The sequence below is a fragment of the Cyprinodon variegatus genome, unplaced genomic scaffold, assembly GCF_000732505.1.
Source record: "Cyprinodon variegatus isolate N-32 unplaced genomic scaffold, C_variegatus-1.0 Scaffold153, whole genome shotgun sequence".
In the NCBI taxonomy this organism is placed as follows: Eukaryota; Metazoa; Chordata; class Actinopteri; order Cyprinodontiformes; family Cyprinodontidae; genus Cyprinodon; species Cyprinodon variegatus.
The window spans coordinates 705,367-725,492 of NW_015150606.1; the positions used below are offsets into that span (position 1 = coordinate 705,367).

General features: G+C 38.6%; 3 protein-coding genes across 5 annotated transcripts in view; 1 reads left to right on the forward strand and 2 right to left on the reverse strand.

The window, feature by feature from the left end:
- zswim2 (zinc finger, SWIM-type containing 2) overlaps positions 1 to 2,329 on the forward strand; it is an 11,674-nt gene extending 9,345 nt beyond the window's left edge. Inside the window, 4 exon segments of the mRNA XM_015377397.1 lie at positions 69 to 153; positions 258 to 325; positions 393 to 552; positions 1,934 to 2,329. Of these exon segments, the coding sequence (XP_015232883.1) occupies positions 69 to 153; positions 258 to 325; positions 393 to 552; positions 1,934 to 2,329 (709 nt within the window).
- Positions 2,330 to 2,672: 343 nt separating this feature from the next.
- Positions 2,673 to 13,369, reverse strand: fam171b (family with sequence similarity 171 member B). 2 transcript variants are annotated; one of them, XM_015377431.1, is made up of 8 exons: positions 13,053 to 13,369; positions 12,404 to 12,637; positions 11,070 to 11,162; positions 10,830 to 10,988; positions 10,585 to 10,755; positions 10,390 to 10,506; positions 8,331 to 8,454; positions 2,673 to 8,216 (listed from the first exon to the last, which is right to left on the reverse strand). In XM_015377431.1, the coding sequence occupies exons 1-8, from the start codon at positions 13,237 to 13,239 to the stop codon at positions 6,911 to 6,913; spliced, it is 2,391 nt and encodes a 796-aa protein (XP_015232917.1). In that variant the 5' UTR covers positions 13,240 to 13,369; the 3' UTR covers positions 2,673 to 6,910. The 2 variants fall into 2 exon arrangements, with proteins under 2 accessions (XP_015232917.1, XP_015232916.1); XM_015377430.1 differs by having other exon boundaries at positions 2,673 to 8,219; positions 13,053 to 13,367.
- A 3,330-nt stretch (positions 13,370 to 16,699) lies between these two features.
- The window catches only part of LOC107086441 (SLAIN motif-containing protein 1-like), a 22,046-nt gene continuing 18,619 nt past the window's right edge, over positions 16,700 to 20,126 (reverse strand). For both annotated transcript variants that reach the window (XM_015377378.1, XM_015377377.1), the window contains 3 exons: positions 19,369 to 19,521; positions 18,988 to 19,288; positions 16,700 to 17,561 (listed from right to left, as the gene is read on the reverse strand). In XM_015377378.1, coding sequence (XP_015232864.1) covers positions 17,486 to 17,561; positions 18,988 to 19,288; positions 19,369 to 19,521 — 530 coding nt within the window. In that variant the 3' untranslated portion in view covers positions 16,700 to 17,485. The remainder of the gene's footprint in view (positions 17,562 to 18,987; positions 19,289 to 19,368; positions 19,522 to 20,126) is intronic.

The window sequence follows — 20,126 nt, forward strand, 5'->3', positions numbered from 1 at the left end:
TAAAAAAAAAAAAAATCAGTTAACTTTTTTTTTTTTCAGTGGCCCTAATCCTCTTCCGTACTTTCCAGATGCACCATCTGCAGTTTTTTGTATCTCTGTGACAACTGCGTAAAGAATGGCTGCCACTCACAACATCCACTTGCCTCAAGAACGGTAAAGCAAGCAGAGTAAATCTGTTTAAATTATCCACGACCAATCACGCTGCTGCAATCTAAAGAGTTTTTAACAAAACAATTTCAAATCTTCATTGAAAACAGACCAGAAAGGAAAAGTGGATTCTTGTGGATGCAGCCTCCTCTGAAAATCCCAAACCACAAGATGAAAGGTACATTTAGGGATCCTTAAATTTCTGCACCGATCATGTCACTAATACAAGTTTCTCCACTTCTCAGCACTGTTGCAGAGGCATTTTCAGCTGAAATGTTGAAGCGACTGCCAGTAGTGAAAGTGAGATCCGGCTCTCAGCTGCTGAATGAAGGGCTGCAGTGTCGGATCTGCCTGCAGGGGTTTCTCCAGGGTCAAAAGGTCCGAACTCTGCCCTGTCAACACAAGGTATTGTTTGCAAGGTTCCCAAAAAATAAAAATTAAACAAATCTTTTATATAATGTTGTCAGTTTTTCCTCCACAGACTATTTCTTGTCAAAAAATATACTGGAAACTTAAAGTAATCTCGTACTAAACGGCAGGAACTGTGACAGAAATGATTGAGAAAGACTGAAAACGTGACATACAATACTGAAGAAAAGGGAAATCCGATCAGATCTAATTTTAGTTGCGTCAAAAAGTGTGAAATAAGTTGTAAAAAAGGCCGAGTCAGATTGTTATTTTCAAAAATGTTGGGCATTTTTAAAGAGCATTTCCTCAAACAAGTAGCAAAGTGATTTACCTTTGCAATCAGCAAGCAATACACACAAACCCTTTTTTTCTGTCTTTACCTTCATCAATATGCAGACGACATTCTAATATACAAACTGTTACATTTATAGATGGAGGACGTATGATTTTTCAAACCTGGAACCCAGCTGTATTACCTCTAAATTTACCCTTTAACCCCTTAGTCTTTTAAAAAGCTGCTGTTTAAGTTACAGTAAATTTAGCTCTCTGTCGGCACAGGGTGCAAAAATTATTGCAAGTACGATCAAGTCAATATCGCAGCCCCGATGGAGGGAGCTCAAAGTAGAGAGAATGTGGATAGCTTACATCGTTGATGAGGTTACTGTAGAGCAGAGACGATGCACTGCTTTGGTGCAAAGTTCAAGTGATGGCGTTCTGGATTTTACTGACTTGTTTCACAACTCTGCTAAGTTTGTCTTTGTTTTGTGGTCACTAACTTAAAGGCTCCTTATCCGGCATAGCAGGAAGAGCCTTTGCTGTGATTTTTTTGTAAATACCTTCAACATGAGCATTGAAACGGAAGCAATTGTCTAAAGGCTTTTCCCAGTTCCTAAAACACGCAAAAGGTTCTCACTCTTGTCTGATATACCTTTCTTTTTATTTGTTTTTTTCTTTTGTCAAAAATAAAAAATCTGTTTTATTTATGTGGATCTTAAACACAAGATTCCAGTAATATGCGTTAACGTTTGAGTTCTGCACTGTGCAAGCTGAATATGTAAAAATCTGCCCTCAATTTGAGCAGGTTTGTTAAATAATTTACCAATTGAATTGTTATTTTTGTCCCAAATTAAGTTAGTTCAATATTATGCATTGAAATAAAATAATTGAGTGGAATTTTTTCTTATTTTAAACATAAATCATCTTATTCCTTTGGTAAATCACAATACCTATTTGTTCAAAACAAGGAACTATACAACTTTTAAAGAAAATTAACTTAGTTATATTAGATTTTTTTGCAGTGAAAGATCATGAAATGTAAAAAAAAGTTCAAGTGTTTGAAATACTTCAGTGTAATGCTTGTTCTTTCTCCCCTTTTCAGTTTCACGTGAACTGTGTCGACCAGATCCTGAGGTCGAACTCCTGTCCTTTGGATGAATTCATCATTTTCAGTGGGGGAAGAATCAAGAGAAACACGTCTTCTAAGTTCCTCTGCGCTAAGCAGAAGTAAAATGACTTTAAGGACCTGGTCATCCCTGGGATATCATTGCTGACTCAAAGTGCTAAACCCTCTCCTGCATGTGGAGCTCTTAAAGCGGATGTTCTAATGGATACCTCATCTTTTAGTGGTCTTGGACAGAAAGAGACAAGCGACGACATGGTTGCAAAGCAAACAAATGTGCATCTCAAAGACAAGGAAAAGGCTGCTGTTAGAGAGAGAACATCAGCCGATATGGAGCTGAGGATGACTGGAGTTTCAATAAAAACCAAGCAATAATTATTATAAAGAACATTTATTAATTTAGTGCGCAAAAAATGCAATAACAGTAACACCAACATCATTACGAAGTTAAAACACAAGCGGTGTCATTTTGGGAAGAAAACTATGGAGGGAATTTTGATGCATTATTATTGCAAGCAAATAATACATCGTTAAATGGAAATCTGAGGGGGAAAATGCAATTCATAATGAAACTCGTGATTATTAAAACATGTATAAAAATTGCATTTCAAAGAATAAATATAAAAAAAAAATATATAAGACAGCATAGTAACTCTTAAAAACTTTCTTTTGATTAAGAATTTTTTTTTACAAATTTTAAGTTCTCGATCTCTTTTTATTTAGATTTCTATTAAAAAAACATGTCATTTGCTTGCAAAAATAATGGAACAAAATTCACTCCGTAGCACAAAAGCTGATGATGCTGGATGACTACAATACAAGAAGAAGAACATCAAACTTATTACAGATACATTCACCTTAATCATTCGATAGTCAGAATGGCAGTAGGTTTGTTGTACAGAACAAGAAAATCCGCATAAGTGTTCTCACTGAAAAGCAGGGTAAGGTGTTTTCAAATTGCGGGTTCATGAGTGTATTTTGTGGGTTTTTTTATAAGCTACAGCTCCTCTTAGAAAGTTCAAGCTTTTCGTAGCCTTCCCCTGAAAAAAGACAACCATGAAATAAGTCACATTAATACAACAACACATCTGTCAAGTGAACAGATCGGTCAATCGTCTCTCAGACGGAAGAAAACAAACACAAGATGATTAAATCACAGCCATGTTTCACTGAAAATGGTATTTACATATAAAAAGATAATACTTTACAATGTACAGAATCAAAGAGAAATCATTATTAAAAGCAAGTTTTAGTAGAACTAGAATGGAAGACTAACTGTGCCTAAGTTGGTTGGCCAGAAATATTCACTCATGGTTCATTTGAGTCAGAGTTAATGACTTGAGCCGTTCGTTGAAAAACAGCTAATGATAATGCTAAGGTATCCTGTATCTTAAATGCCTTTCTTTCTTTTAAAGAAAGGCATGAAAAAAAGAAAATAGTGGTTAGGAAGAAAAGAAAAAAAATATATAGCAAAATGTATTTCTAAGTTACAATCTTGTTGCAAAGTAGACCGATATATGCGTTTGTTGTTCCAAACTTTCGGTCTGCCTTATAAATTTTAACTACATTATGAAATTAGCCTAAAATAGATTAACAATTTTGTCTAAAAGAGATTTTGTTGAAGGGATGCTCCGACATATTGATATTGCCGTTATGGCCAATACTTGATAAAACCAACCTCATATATCAGTTGTTTTCCTACCGTTTTGACACATAAAAACCAACCACAGTGCTATTGCTTCTATTTTTCAGTTAAAGGTGCATAGTCATGTTATATGCCTTTACAAAAAAAACAAAAAAAACACCTATGATCCAGGTAAAATAAGGTCATATATACTCATGATAGTGTTTAGCTAGTCCTTTTGAGCCTAAATGGAATTCCAGCACCAGGTGCGATGAACTGAGGCGTGGGGCCATCTGCTGGTAGTACGAAGAACTATCAGAAAGCAACTTCTTAGCAGAGCGTGAGTGTCCTGCAGTGTCTCACAGTAAACAGCTTGGTATGGTCGAAAACCAGCAAATATTAATTAAATAAACAGATCTATAGCAACTCTATCTCCTCCTATCAGAATATCAAAGAGAAAGATTATTCTCGTTCCTAACAAACACAAACAAAAAGACAGCATCAAGGTTAAACCCAATCTATATCATTCTATCCAATTAAAATAGATTTGATTGTAGAGACTAAAAATAACATTGCTATTGCTATCATCCATATTAATAAGGTTTTTAGTCGCACATCCATTCATTTAGGCCTAGCTTTTTAAATAGAAACAAAGGGCTTTATTTACTAACAAGTTAAGCAAAAACGAAGTGTAAGACACAAAAAAATAACAAATAGAACGGCAGCAGGACATGGTAAACTTTCGGAAAAGATTTGTATGCAACAAGTGTATAAAATTCAAAAATGTCAAATAACGCGACTATGCACCTGTAAAAACTTACAGTCCTGAGCTGCATCACAGTCCCTGTCACGTGACCATAGTAATACCAAAGAACCAATCCCCTTAAGGAAAGAAAAATAAACAGATATAAACATTGGTTAACATCCACCAAGATTTACGCATCAGAACTAAACTGGTATTTTTAAAAAGGACCAATATTGGCCAATACTGATATATATGACGATATAGATTCCAGCCCAATTTTGGTGCAATGAGTGTTGACATTGGTGAATATTTTATGTTTAGCATCTTTACCAGTTGAGTTCACACTAGGTTGCATAAAAAGCTGATTGGTCTTGATTACACAACATTTGGTCAGCATCAGGGAATATACAAAACCTAGAATTTAGTGATAATTTTTTAGCCTTTTCATTCCTTCCATGGACAATGAGATTTTGAATAAATCTACCCATGGCGGAAGTCCTTATGTTTTACTTTTTGGTGATACATCTAATGTGTGCTAAAGGTGCTCACTAATGTGCAGTGATTGATTTAAAGCACTGCTGCCCTGGTGTGTAAAGCTACTTTGTTTACCCAGATGTTTAACTGGCATTAGCACTGTTGGGTATCGCTTTACATCAACATACTTGCAAACTTGGCTTCGTGACTTTCTCCTTTGGTGGATTAAAGGCATAATAGCAAAGGGTGAGCTTTAACCATCTTTATATACCAGTCCATACAAAGCAAGGTTTTAAGATTTGATCCCAGATCTTATTTAAATCTAAACAATAACAGCTGAAATTGTGCAATGTTCTTTTTTTCTGGCAGAGGAAGGTGTTCATAATGATTTTAAGTATCCTTTGCTACATCTGACCAATAAGATGACAAATCTGATCAGACTGGACCTTTTCTACCAACCCAAAACCCTCAGTTATGACTTCCCATGTTGGTCAAAACATACTTCTTGATCCTGCCCAGCTCCCATGATGTCCAGCTGCATAAAAAGAACCAGTAAAACCACAACCCTTAGCATCTATATTGCTCATGATAATAGCCCTTTTCTATTAGAACCAACTCCGCCCGTTTCAATTTGGCTTTTTCTCTGAAAAATATTTCCTTTTTAAAAGCAACCTTTTACCCATACAAGTTAGTTGATGAAAATGTGATGTAATAAGACTGCTGGTCACCAGTTGGCTAAGGAATGGAGTCAGCAGTGGCAAGTTTATATCACAGAAGGATTGCAATACGCTGGGTTTAGTTTAACCAGCATTAGGTCAGCATTAGTTAGCGTTAGCTTAGCCTCATGCTTTATCCTATGCATATCCTTCAGTTTCATTGCTTTACTCTCTCTCCTGTACTTATCCAGTCTTTTTCTCTTATCTTTTCTGGATATCTTCTTTTACTATGACTCTGACAAAGCCATAACTAGTCATTGGGTCCTCCATTGTTGTATTGTGTGTTTTTGGTCACCTTTCTACAGCAACCCCACTGACACTGTTGTGGTACCGCCCATGGAGAGTAAACACAAACCCAAACAAGGCAAATAAAGTTAGTACCAAAAGAAAAGGGCCATAAGAACTTTGACTTAACTTCATTGGCAAGCAAAGGCTCAATTAATATTAGTGTGCCAACTTCAACCCTTCATTCGATAACAGTTCATTCAAAGCATGCACAAATATGGCAAAGAAAATCAAGATCCTGTATCGGTGGAAAAAAAAGAAAAAAAAAACTTTTTTACAAATATTAAAGCATATAAAACCATTAAAGTGAATCCCCTGAATACATTTCTAAAATCAGAAACAAACAAATATTGGCTCTTTCACTACTCTCTAACTGTGGCATAGAAATCCCAGAGTTGGAATGGTTACAATTGGCAGCACAAACATGAGTTTCCTGGCTAAACCAGAGAATAAAATAAAACAATCAATCACAGAGTCCTCTAAAAGCTATTCCGATCTCTTTTTATCTCAGTCTATTTGTCTCGCTCATAAAAGGAGACTTTCATTTTCATGCAAAGAAAAGGTAACTCTTGTCCTAAAATCTTGAATATTGTGAACATTATGTGGCAGCTGTGTGGTCTTTCTCCAGCTCAGTGCAGAAGTCCTTCTGTTTTGAGGCAGTGTGTTCAAATTCTGGTGAAAGCGCTGAGAATAAGGAAAGCTACTTGTTCAATTTACAGCAGGCATTTATGGTGAGGGTAGGTGCACTTGTCCATCCTGCTGATTGATCAGATTCTCAATAAATACAAGAAAACAAATTACATTTCATGATTACAGGTTGTAAGAAGGCACCCTCTGTAATGCAAACACTAGGAACTGTTACATATCAGCTTTGAAGAATCTCGCTGGTGATCTTCAGATTTGAGGGAACAAGGTGCAGAAACTTCTTAAACAGCATCTGCATCAGGAGTCAGTGTAATACACTGTAGATGCTGATGTGCATCTTAAGTTAGCTTAAGCTTTCTTTGGCAAAGTTGTACAATCACGTGACTCAACAACAACGATGCCTAAGTAAACACAAATTTGAGGAGCTCAGTCCAGTCACTCAACAATATGTCTAAAATAAATGAGCTCTAACTTCTCTTGGTCAAAGGTCTTCCCTCCCGGACGTGCTTGGCACTCCTCTTGTCCGCCTTCCCTCTTTCTCTGACCTTCCGAAGACGCCGAGGTGGCGGCGTACCTCTCGACTCACTGTCCTCTTGTGCGCTGGATGTATCCATCCCGTCTCGCTCTTCGGGAATATTGGGAATAGCCCCACTGCTTCCATCGAGAATGTTCCTTAGGGAAGGGTCCTCAGGTGTACAAGTGGCAGTGGTGCCGCTCTCGCTGCTGCTCAGGTCCTGCTCCTCCCCGTACCGGCCTCCTCTGCCGTGATGTGGCAGGGAGGAGGCCCTCATCGATGGCCTTTCACGTTCCACGTCACGGATGTTCTGCTGGGGCTCGTTCATGTCTACGCCAGAGTCCAGGCTGGTGTCGTTGCTACTTGGCGGCCTGTGCCGGCTCTGGAGCTCGATGATGGAGTGGCGAACCTGGGCAGCCGGTTTTCCATCCAGAGAAACAAACCAAGCCCTGGGGTGAGCTGATGAGGACTTCCCACGAGTCAACTCCAGCAAGGTGCGCTCAGAAATCCCTTGTAGCTCACTGCTATGGCCGCTACTAAAGGACTCCATACCAGCTGCTTCATTGAGAGTCCCTGGAACAGAAACAGAGGACTCTAAGAGGTTAGAGTAGCGTCCCCAGACACTAGCGTTAGGACCTTGTCCGGGTGGGGGAGTCTCCAGAGGCTGAGGTTCATCTTGATTGCTCTGCTGCGGACTGCTCCCGCCCTGAGAGTGGACTTTAGGTAGCGTCTGGGTGTAGTTGTCTTTACTTGCAGGCTCAGAATGAGGATCATACTCAGCTCCATTCCTGGGGAAAGTGGCAGACTTGCAGCCTGGTAGCTGCTGCTCCTGAGCACCAAACAGCTCCGGAGCCTGAATAATTGCCAACGGCTGGTTGTAGATGTGAACCAGCTTATCTTGAAAGAAGCTGTCGGAGTTTAAATTGGCCCGATTTTGATCTGCTTTCTCTCGTATCCGAGCCACTTCCTCACTGTTAATGTAGTGTGGCGGAGGCTGAGGTCCCTTCATCCGATCTGAAGCGATATTATCGTAAAGAGGAGCTGCAGCCAGACTCCCTGGATCCTCCACATAGATGTTATAGTTGGCTTTGTGTCTTGGTGTGGATGGTTCACACTGGACACTGCAAGAGGTGAGGCTGTTGTCACCAGATCGGAGGAGCAAACCTTCCTCCATGTGGGTGGAGGTTGTTTGGTCTTTCTTTACCACGGTGAGTTTTGAAAAGCGGGCCCTTCTCCTCCTTTTGGGTTCTCGACTGGAACTGCTGGATGTGGAAAAGCAAAACCTTATCAATTTGGAAATGTGGATGCTCAGCAAACCTTTTATGCCTTAAATCAATATTTACAACTGGTAAGGTGAATGTTCTTTTTCCTACCCGCAGTGACATAGAAGCAAGGACAGGAATCCAATTACTATGGCAAGAGTTCCTCCCAGTATTCCCACCAAAAGATAGGTGTGGTAAGAGAGGAAATCCATAGAGCTTGCATGTCCAAAATAATCTGAAAGGTAAAAAAATTTTGACATGCATAAGTGCAAGATCCTGTATTAAAAGTACTGGGAAATTTCTAAACACTAAGGACCTGTAGAATAAGGCATTTACTTAAATGAAGGCCTGTCTGACAACATGAAGTAGGCTAAAAGATTCAAAATGCAGGACATTGTATTCCAATCTGTAGACAAGCTACAAGAGGTTAGGTACCTCAAAGGGATCCACATATAAAGAAAACATGAAACAATGATGGACCTTTGAAGGAGCGGACAACCTATTGATGAACCATCCAGGAGGTCAAGAAGGACCCAATAACAGCATTTAAAGTGCTTCAGGTCTCACTTGCCTCAGTTGAGGACCCAAAACTAAAAGGAAAGCATGACACATAAAGGCCTGACTCATGTTTTCATTAGAAATAACATAAATTGGGTTGAACATGATACCTACAGTCAAACACAATGGCAGTAGCATAATAGTGTGGAGCAGATGTGCTGTTTCACAAAATGGTTTTCTTCCTGTGGTTTAAAGTTCTCGAGTTTAAAATCCTTTAATAATATCAGTCTGCCAGTTTGAGACCTTGAAACTGAAGTGTACAGTAGGACAGGGATCAAGGTTATATCACCAAGTTCCATCTCAGAAACAGCCCACTCCTAAACCTTCATGTTTTCAGTAAGTACATGGTGTACCCGCACTTGCCCAATCTTGTTCTGTATTACTTGCCAGTTGGTTAATGTCAATGTTAAACATTTAAAGCAGGGCCAAAAACATGTTGTCCGACTCTGATTGTGCAATTTCTCATACTAGAAAGATGAGAGAGGTCTGTAATTTTCCTCCTACACTTCAACTATAATAGACAGAATTCAGAAAAAAAATACAGGAAATCTCATTATAGGATTTAGGAAATTGTATTTGTAAATCATAAAACATGTATCCTAAGTCTACCTTCAGAATCCAACTCAACCACAGCCAATACCTAAGAGCTATACCTAAGAGCTACTGTAGACCTAAGAGCTGACCAAAAAATAAGAAAATAGTAGACCTGCACAAGGCTTGGAAGAATGAATCTACACTAGACAACAAGGTTGGTGTGAAGAAATCAACTACAGGGCAGTTCTAAGAAAATGGTAAACATAGAAGACCATTGATAATCTCCCTCAATCTGGGGCCTCAGCCAAGATCTGGAAATGATCATGCGAACAGTTAGCAAAACTTACAGAAGTACATAAAGGGATGTGCACCTAGGTAATAAAGGCTACCATCAGTAACACACCATGTCCAGAGTGGCCCATATTGGGCAGTGCCACTCGTGTCCCCCTGCTTAAGCCAGTACGTACATGTCTAGATCCATGTGAAATTTTACAGAGAGCGTTCGGATGATCGAGAAGAGGATTTGATTGGAGGAAATCAAATTACAGCTTTGACCTACCACCTCCAGAACTTTGAACTCAAATAGTTGTGTTTGGACGAAGAGAAATGTTGAGTTGCAACCCAAGTTGGCACCAACGCTTAAAAGAATTGGCTCATTCAGCCTCTTTTTTTCCCCTTTATTTCTTGGCTGGAATCTAAGAATTGTAACACTGTTTAGAAGACATTTCTTATCACTATCATGAAGCTACTAGGATTTGGCAATGCCTGAGCTCAGTTTCACAACGTCAACCTAGTAATGTAAAGTACTTTCCTTTTCAATGTTTTTATAGTATAATTTAACCTTTTATTTAGATAATCTAGACATTTTGTACATTCATTATTTTATTTTGATGGAGAAGTTGTAGCCACCACCATTAGATCCATTTTCCCAAATGAAAATAATCCTGCAAAGAAGAGTGATGGAAAAAAACTTATTCCCAGTTATGACAAATGTGTGATGGCAGCTGTTGTTGCCAACAGGGGGCGAGCTGGGTGTTAAAACTTCTTTTCACTGCATCACGTGATATGGACAAGGTACCTTTTGCCGAAGGATGGGGGGCAGCAATCCAGTAGCCCAGATGAGATGCTGTGTACTTCCAAACCAGCTCATTACCAACTGATTCAACTATCCCCAGACCATGATTCTCCCAGGCACCTATAGAAAGCATTAGTCCATGTAGTCAAGCTAATGCCATTAATGTATTGTGATATACCTAAGGAGTCTTATGCCTACCTGTTTTCATGTTGAAGGCCCAGGCGGGTACTGTATTCGAGGCTCTGAGGTGGCTGTTGTGTCCCAGCGGCAGGCTGATTTGGATGGGCCCTCGAACCTCAAGCTCCTCACCACCAGAGTACAACTGAACGCTAATGGCCGCCAATGCCTTTAGCTCAATGCTTCTAAGCACTGAAAAGATTTCTCGAGAAAATAAGCTCATAAAATTCAGACAAGGCTTAGTGAGCCCCAATAAATAAACATACCTGATTTACTGCTGACGATGCCCGGGGTGCAATTGGCGCAATCCTTCGCCAGATGGTGCTGCGGCACGGTCAAGTACGCCATCAATGAAGAGATGTTGCTTTTATCTGGAACGCTGAGGAGGTTCTTGGGGAACTTGATCCTCGGTTGGGAGGTACTGTCTGTGTAAATATGCAAGATAATAATCATTAAGAATAAGTGTCCTTCTGTATCCGCTCTGACTGAGTTGAAGGTGAACCTACCGGGTAACTTCCTGGTGATAAGAACAGAGTCTTCAAATAGCCAGATGTTTCCCTGATTATGAGGGAGCAGCAGCAAAGTTACAGCGGAGAAAACTGCAAAATTAAAAAAAAAGAAATAAAAAAAGAGCTCAAATTTATCCTGCTTCATGGCACATTTTGTTGGTCTTTTTTGCATGAAATCCAAATTAAACAAGTTTCAGTTTAAATGTTAGAAAATCGGAAAACGTGAAAAAGATATGGCCAGGCTCAGACTGGTAATCCGTAATAAAGGCATATGCCCCGTGGGCCGGTCTTAATTTCAGCGTGCGAGGGCCCCCCAATCATACCGGCCCCAACACTTACTCTACCTGAATGAAGCATGCAGTATATATAGCCCTTCCTTGTCATGCACATCCTTGTGACGGTTGGCATATGGTGTAATTTTCTATTTCTTCATACTGTAAAATCCTTGCAACAAACTGAATTATAATAAAACTAAAATGCTTTCTTAAACCAAACAATGATGTTCCTCTTATATTTTGCAATTCATGTTGCGGTGCATGATGTGGTTTTGCATCTAAAGGCTAACGTTTCCCGTCTTCAGGATGGCTAAATGGGTAAAAAATGTTTTTCTTTAGAATTATGGCCTAAGAGATCAGTAGACTTTGGTTCAAATTAGGCCAGATTTCACATATCCAGGCAGTTTATGAAAATGTATTGGGCTGGAGAACGTTGGTCAGTGACATCAGGCAACCCTGCTGAAGTCACTGTAGCAGCCATGTTAATAACCAAATGCAGTAAAACCGCATTATAGAAGTCTCGGTGATGGTTGTCGTGTGATGTTTGAAGATAGATCGGTTAATCCACAATGTCTTTCACATTTGAGACACACATGTTTGCCTGGGTGGGGTCCATAAGTCCGAGCCTGGATATGGCTAAATACGCAAGGCACTGTGGAGGATTGAGAAAACACAACAAACAAAGAGCCAAAGGGTATTTGACAAGGTGTTTTTCTGCAAATAACCACTAGATGGCATTGTGTCCTGCTAGGACTACTCTGTGTGCCTCAGCTGCTCAGAAGGGAGGTGTCTGTAAAAATAAGACCCATAAAACACCTGCTCCATTTAAACCTCCACCTCCCTGCTGCTTTTTTGCCAAATTCATACCCGCTTGGGGACAGGGTACAATAGCGAGAGGCCCCCTTTGTCACAGCTGCGCATCAGGGGCCCCCATCCCTGGCCCTCCCTTTCCTGAACAGGACAAAGATGGTCCGGTAACCATGGGTTCCTGCTGACTTTCTTGTGAATAATGATGTCTAAGTAAACCTAAAATCATCCAGTGCTTCTTTCCCTCACTTGGTCTCTTGGTGGTGCTCCAAGGCAGTGGGGTGGGTACATATCCCTCCTTAACGCCCAGTAGAGTCAAACTAACACCCGGGTTGTACGGTACCCAGAGCAGGACTTCCCCATCTTCGCCTGTCTGGGCTGAACTCTTGAAGGTGTGGTTCAAGTAGACGTCTACTGAGGCCCCTGCCAACGGCCGGCGGGTCACCAGGTCTCTCACCAGCACCTTTAGGGAAAACTGGGTCTCTGAGGAGAAAGCAAAGGAGGTGGAATAGAGGGGGGGATGAGATCAGAGCTGCACGTGTCTACGTGAAAAAGTGATGAGGCAAGCACAGCTGAGCCACTGGGAGGATGGAAAATTACACCAAAACAAGATGTGAGCATCACTGAAAAAAATAATGCAACCATTTTTATGTTAGCAGGGTAAGACATAAAAAAAATAGTGTTAAAGTATAAATATGATTAATTGAATGCAAAATACATTATTTTTTCAGTGCAGAATGTCCAGGAGCTTCAAGGTTCCCATTAATGCTGAGATGTTTATAATAAAGGAATTGATTGGATTCTTATTTTATTTATAAATGCAAACAACATAACTAATCATCAACAACAATAAGACCGATTTGTTTGTAAATATCTTCAGAAATGTTTGTTTGTTTACCTGTAGTCAGAGCTGAGGTGTCTCCCTCAGTGGCAGGGTGGCCATTGTCCCCGTAGGAAGCGGGGGATGAGGACAGGCCTCCGCCCTCCTCCTCCGCTCTCACCAGCCCATCCAGGCTGCAGATCAGCAGCGAGGACGGCAGGAAAAGGAGCAGCATCGGCGGCAGGTAGCGATCGGCAGCGGGCATGATGGAAGGGCGGCGGGGATCAAAGACATAACGAGGCAGGCGCGAGAGAGGAGCGCGAGGAGTGTTCTGTGGTGTTTGTGTGCGTCACGCGGGCCTCGAGGATGAGGGAGGAGGAGGGAGAAGCGCGTGAAGAAAGGATGAGCTGGTGCTGAGGCTGGGCGTGTGTTCGAAGATCGTCTGTGAACAACAGGATGCCTCACTCACTGATTTATATATATTAATTCGGCGTTGAAATTTATTTAAGCAGACGCAAAAATACGGAATTTGTTTCTTAAACGACTAAACGGGTAGAAAAGCTCAGACATTTTCATCAATTTGAAATTATATCTAAATAAATTTGGCATTATATAAATTGAGATAAAAATCCTAAAATGTTTCAAAGACAGAATATCTGATTTCCCATATACGTTATTCTTTTTTCCCCTCCTTTTCATTTTTAAAGCTTTTATTTTTTTCTCCAGTTGATTCCATTAGTAAAAGAGACAAATCTAAGGTCATAATAATATTATGAGAAAAAAAATAATCATTTTAAAGCCAATTATGGGGCAAAAAATTGTTTTTTATTGTTTTTTTTCTCATTATATTAAAACTTTACTACGGTTTTATTCATGTAAACTTAATATTATGATGATTTTTTTTTGTAATATTGCATCTGTATCCTCGTAATTTTACGTCTAGCCCTAATAATCTGATTGGTTTTAATATTAATATTTATTTTCATACTTCTAGGCTAATATTAAATCTCTAAGTAGGCCTATGTCTCTAATACTCCGTCCAAATATGGGTATGTATTTTTCTTCCTTGATTGTTTTTTTTTTTTTTTTTTTTTTCTCTAGTTTTTAACCTGACACCCCGTTTTTTCCTCTGTGGGCCCCGTGAATAAATGCAGGGTTTATATTATTAAATATAATTGACTGGTATCACCCTGCTAGTGCAACATTCTGCAGCTTAATAGAAAAATAGTAACAGACTAAGTTTGATGGTTTTCATACATACTAAAAAAATAAAATAAAAAAGAATTAGTGTGAGTTGTCTTTTACTACATAACATCTTTGACAATATAGAGGTCGCTTTTACATCATTGATCTTCTTTCTAAAAACAAAAACAAAAACAAAAAAAAAACAAAACAAAAAAATAATAAAACTGACAATCATTAGAGACATTAAAGTAAATAGCTTATTTTTATACACTGCAAATAAAAACTATATCTAAATAAAAATGTCTTGAAATAAATTTACTTGCACTTAATTTGAGTAATTTAAATATTCTGCCAATGGAATAAGATTTCTGCTCATAAAACAGCAAAACAAACACATTCTGGCCTTGTGTAATTACTATATCTTAGGGGAAAATATGGTATATAACGAGGGGAAATACACTTTTTCCAATAACTTTTAGATCATTTCTTGCGGCAAACACTTTAAACAACTCTATTGTACTAAAGTTGTATTTCTACACTTGTATATTAAAAAAAAAAAAAAGAAGTAATAAATGTCATAAACACTCCACATTATTGGACTTTTCATCTCCCTTACAAATCCTTCCTCTTTTGTTTTTCAATCTTCCCCCTTTTTCTTGAACTTGATGGATCAAATGTCTATGCATTAGGGAGAACCCATGAGTTTAGTTTAAATCTATAATAAAGCAGCTTAGACTTCTGATTGTCTTTCATCATTATCACGGTCTTCAAATTTGAGCCTTATTATAAACCTTAAAGCGGAGATATGTAATGAAGCTTGTTGTCCCACTTTAATACACATTATACATGTTCATCTTTATCCCAAACATCCCATCTATAATTTAAAATAGTCATGTCTAAATACTGCAAAGCTTTAAAGGGTTTGAATAGATGTAGTTCCAACTCCAGTCCACTTTGTGGCAGTATTTCACCCACCAATAAGATGTCTCAACATGACCCTATGATCTGAATCTTCTCCTTTCTATAATGAACTCACCATTCCGTGCACTAATTGAGTTGTTTTAATCCTCACAATTAGATATTTAACTACTAGTTTAATTGAAAGTAGGAGTGAAAACATATCTGAAGATTCTCAGTCAATCCAGGTCATAATCAAGCTTGAAAGGTTCAGTTCAAGCAACTGAACGTTAAGTTTTCTAGAAGATGTTTTGCCTCTCATCCAAGAGCCTCCATCAGTTCAACAAAGGAAGGGAAGCAGAAAGGATGCAAGTAAGGAAAACAGAAAGGACACAGGAAAAAGGCAATATAGTCATAAAAAAAGTTTGTAGGGAGCATTGAGATTAACGTATTGCAGAAATATAGTCAGACAGTTTGCCACTTTGTTTTAATGAAATGGACATGAACAGTGATTTAGCTTTTTTATATATATATATATATATATATATATATATTTTTTTTTTAGTGTAATCCAATATGTGACCTTCCAAGCACAGTAAAAACTTCCATTGCTTAGTCCCTTAGCATGGCTAAATGATCACTGAAGGAGCTTATATTCACAAACCAAACCACATCAAGTTCATTCTGCATCTTTGTTACCATTTAACTGAGTAAATAGACTCATAATCAGACTTTGGATCAATCTATGGCATCATCTCTTATGCAAATACAGGCAAGTCTCCAATTAATGTTTTATTAAGTGGACATAAAATAATCAAATGAAAGATATTTTAATCTAATGTACCATTAACAGACAATCTGAGTCAATTATTTAATAAAGTTTATAATCTTAGCTGATGGAACAGCTGCACAATCAGTTCTAAAGTGAATTAACATGGAATATATTATTAAAAGCAGCTCCTTTACTATCCAACGTTTAAACTATTTTTATCCCGTGCAATTGTGAATTTTTAAATTGCCTTAAATCTGCAAATGTGTTGACCATTTATGATCACTCAAGCCAAAGTATGCAGCACTAAAGTAATTTCACCCATCATGCTTTTTACAAAATTACCTATTGTCTGGTTTTATTGCATGCTTAAGCCTTTTTAGTCAACCAGCTGGTTTGATGGTGGATTTTGGGTTAAACACAGTAAAACAAATTCAAATATATAATTGAACAAGGTAAAAAAAAAAAAACACACAATCTTAAAATGCAATGTCTAAAAAACAGCATATTTTAATAAGACTATTGCTTTCATATTAAAAACAGAACAAAATAAAAAAAACATTCATCTGGTTTAGGTCTCAATGGCTTAAGTCAATCTTGCAAATACAGTAATTCGTTTTTAACCATTTACAACTCTCTCCACTAGGTGGCCTATGATACCATTTCCAGAAGTTTATGAATAAACAACAGGGAAGAAAGTTATCAAATATATCAAGTTTATTAAATTTTAGAAAAATGTTTACAGTACACAGTAACACAAAAAGTGAAAAAATGTGAAATATGTGCCCTTTTACCATTGATTAAAAAACAAACAAAAACAATGTTGAGCAGAACCTGGAAGTGCTACATAAAAAAAAAAAAAAAAAGTGTACAACTATTAGATATAAAAAAAAAAAAAAAAAGCTCAATCGCTGTGTTTTTTATTCCAAATCCACCAGATTGAGTTTCAGAGTGCAAACATCGGTAAACAAAATCATTTGTGAGATTTTCTCAAAGTGCAAGAAGATCAGGATCTCGAAGTGTTAATATGATCAAGGTTTGGTGACGACATGGTGAAAACACATCCGCAAACACATTCTGATAAATCAGTTTTGGTCAAATTACAGTTTAAATATTGCATCAGTTAACAAAGAGATATAAGCACAGATAGTTAGATGTGGACACAAATACATAATAATAATAAATCTAAAAGTTTGACCAAATGTGTTCAAACCAACACATTAGCAGCATTACTGGTAACCATTACCATGGCAACCGCACCAGATTAGTCAAATTAAAAATAAATACTTGAATAAAAACAGTTTTAGAGGTGTATTTAATAACCACTGGCAGCCCTCTTTGCTGGTTAGTATGAAATTTAACTCACAGCCAGCAGTTTATTGCACAAGTAGCAACAGGGAACGGCTCACTTTTGGCACAACCGAACACAAAAAAATTACCCGCCTTTCTCCGAAAGAAATTCTGCATAGAAGCTAGAAGATCGTTCACATGAAGACAGCATCCGACTATTCTATGCAGGATCTCAGATTTGATGTCCATACGACCCCTTTTTGGTTTCAACAAACGGAACTTTAGAAAATAAAGAAAAGAGGCGGAACCAGATGTTGAGGTTCAACGCGTCCGTCGTCCCCCCCCCAGCCAGCTGGGTTTTTAATGGACATCAGTAGCAGCCGTCTCTCCAGGCGCCGTCACGGAGGGCGCTAAAGGTGGACAAGCTCTTTGGAGGCGTCAATAAACTAAAGAGGGAAAAATGTAACAAAATGAATGCTAAATTGTACAAGCAGGGAAAATGCTTTAAAATTATGGTGAGCATCTCAAAAATCAAGAGAATATTAACAGTGAAAATTACTAAAAAACTAAACAGCTCAGAATTCCATGAATAAATATATATTTTTTGGTATAAAACTATAATAAATAGCATTCACACAAAATAACCATGTCCGATTTTAACCTACAAGCTAGATTACAATACATGCAAACTAGCAAACAGTAACCTTTAGCTGTTTAAAACAACCATTAATCAGTAATAATGATTCTATTATAATCTTTAATTGTAGAATGTTTGTAAAGGAGGGAAATTAAAATCTATATAGTAGTTGAAAAAAAAAACTATAGAAAACTGCAGGTGGCATAGCGGTTCGCATGCACACCAATGTATGGAGGCCTTGGTCCTCAACGCGGAAAACGAGCCACTAGTGCTGTAATTACTCCAAAAAAAGAGGAAAAAAAACACGAAAGAAAATATAGCGTACACACTAGCATTGGATTGTAGCAAAAATTGACACAGGAAGTTATAAAAAAAAAAGCATTTTAGAAAGTTTATTGCTTCTAAAGCCTATTTGTAATAAAACAGTGTTAATACTATGAAATTTAAGAGAAAAATGTAAAAGCTTAAAACTGAATCTCCACTTTGTCCAGTTTAGATATAAGCTCATATCTAAATACATACAGCTAGCAGCTAGAGATATAAAATAAACTTAAAGAATATAAGTTCCTGCAGAGATTGGGCAATTTTATCAAGGGTGAAAACATCTTAAGTAATTTTGTTTAAAATGCGTCCACATTTAAAGGGGAAAATGGTCTTCTTCAATGATGGACTTCTTATAAGAGAGAAAAACATCAAGCAAAAATTTACGAACTTTTTTGAAAAAAGAAAGGAAAAAAAAAGTATTGAAATGATTATACTGACCATTTAGTTATGTACAACAGGTGTTGCTGTTTCTTAAGACATGTTTTTAAATCATCTTCATAAGGTAATTTATTGGTTTAATTTGAAATGTATGCATGTCTAAATTTAAGATTTGAATTTATATAGATAGTCTGATAAATTATCCCGGATTTTAGACTATGCAAGGTGAGTTTATGCGAGTGAGAACTTGCAGGCAATACAATAAATCGTGAACATGTGTGGATTAGAACTACTTCGATTGCGCAGGCACAACAAGGTTGTTCCACTGCAGTTGACCAAAACCCGACGATTTTGAAATTCCCCCGGACATTTTTTAGGTATGAAAAGTAGGACATGTCCAGGAAAAATATCAACAATTTGATAGAGCAAATATGCCATTTTCCGCCCAACCAATGTTACACACCCTATTCAGAGACCTTAAGGACCAAAAACCCTATAGAATCATTCTATGGCACCTTTAATGCTACAGTTACCTCCGTGATGATACAGCCAACTTGCTACGGGGGCTGGAACTTGTGGGGCCCATGAAGGAGGCAGGGCGTGGCAGGCTGCTGCGGGCTGTGGTGACGGAGGGGGCGGAGCCTCCGCCTGCAGGCTTGCTAAGCAAGGGGATCCCACTGTTGTTCCCGCTGCTGTTCAAAGACGTGAGGCTGGTGGAGGTAGAGCCCTTGATGGTGGGACTGACGTAGGCAGTGGCTTTCAGTGGCTGGCGTGACAATGAGGAGAAGCTCCCTAGGCTTTGGACCCGGTTCTGAAGCTGGCCTGGAGCGGGAACTGAGGTGCAAAAGGTAAAATAAACTGACCTGTTTTTTACATCACAGGATATCAGAGTTACTATGGTGCTGGAGACTTACTGGAGGTCTGTAAGCGAGCCAAACTGCTGGAAGAATCAAAACTCTGGCTGTTACGAAGCAAAGAAGCAGAAGAAGCACTGGAAGTGGTTGGAATGGGCACACTGGGCATGCTGGGAGCTCTTACAAGGTTAGGCATGCTCCTCCGCAATTTATCTGACAATGACAAACAGAGAAAACCTCTTCAAAAAACTTGCTATAGACCAGAATAAACTACTCAATGATCTGAAACACAAAAACTTCAGGGAGAGGAAATGAAGCGAGACATCATGGTGATCAGAATATATGTGCTAAGGTCTCTGATGAAGCAGGCTGAGATCTCTTCCCCTGCTGTCAGCTCCTCAGTCCGACTTAAAGACCAAACTCTAATCCCAACAAGCTCTCCAAGCGGAAACACGCGGCGGTTAGAGAGCTTAAAGCGTCGCTTTGCAAGAGGCTTAGACAAGTTTTAATGAGCAGCTCGGGTCAGTCCTGGACATGTGGGAACGCCTCAGACGGAGAAAGGACAAGGAATTGGATCAGATCTGCATGGCTTTACAGTAAAGGGTTCTACGCTTTGCTGAAGACAGCAAGGAAGGAAAGAAAGGAGCCTGAGGGAAAGAAAGCAAGGACAGATAGAACAAAGAAAGAGAAGGAAGGAAGGAAAGAAAGCAGGAAGGAACAAATGAAGGAAGGAAGGAAGGAAGGAAGGAAGGAAGGAAGGAAGGAAGGAAGGAAGGAAGGAAAATAATGCGGAACACAAGGAGGAAAGGATTCAAGAA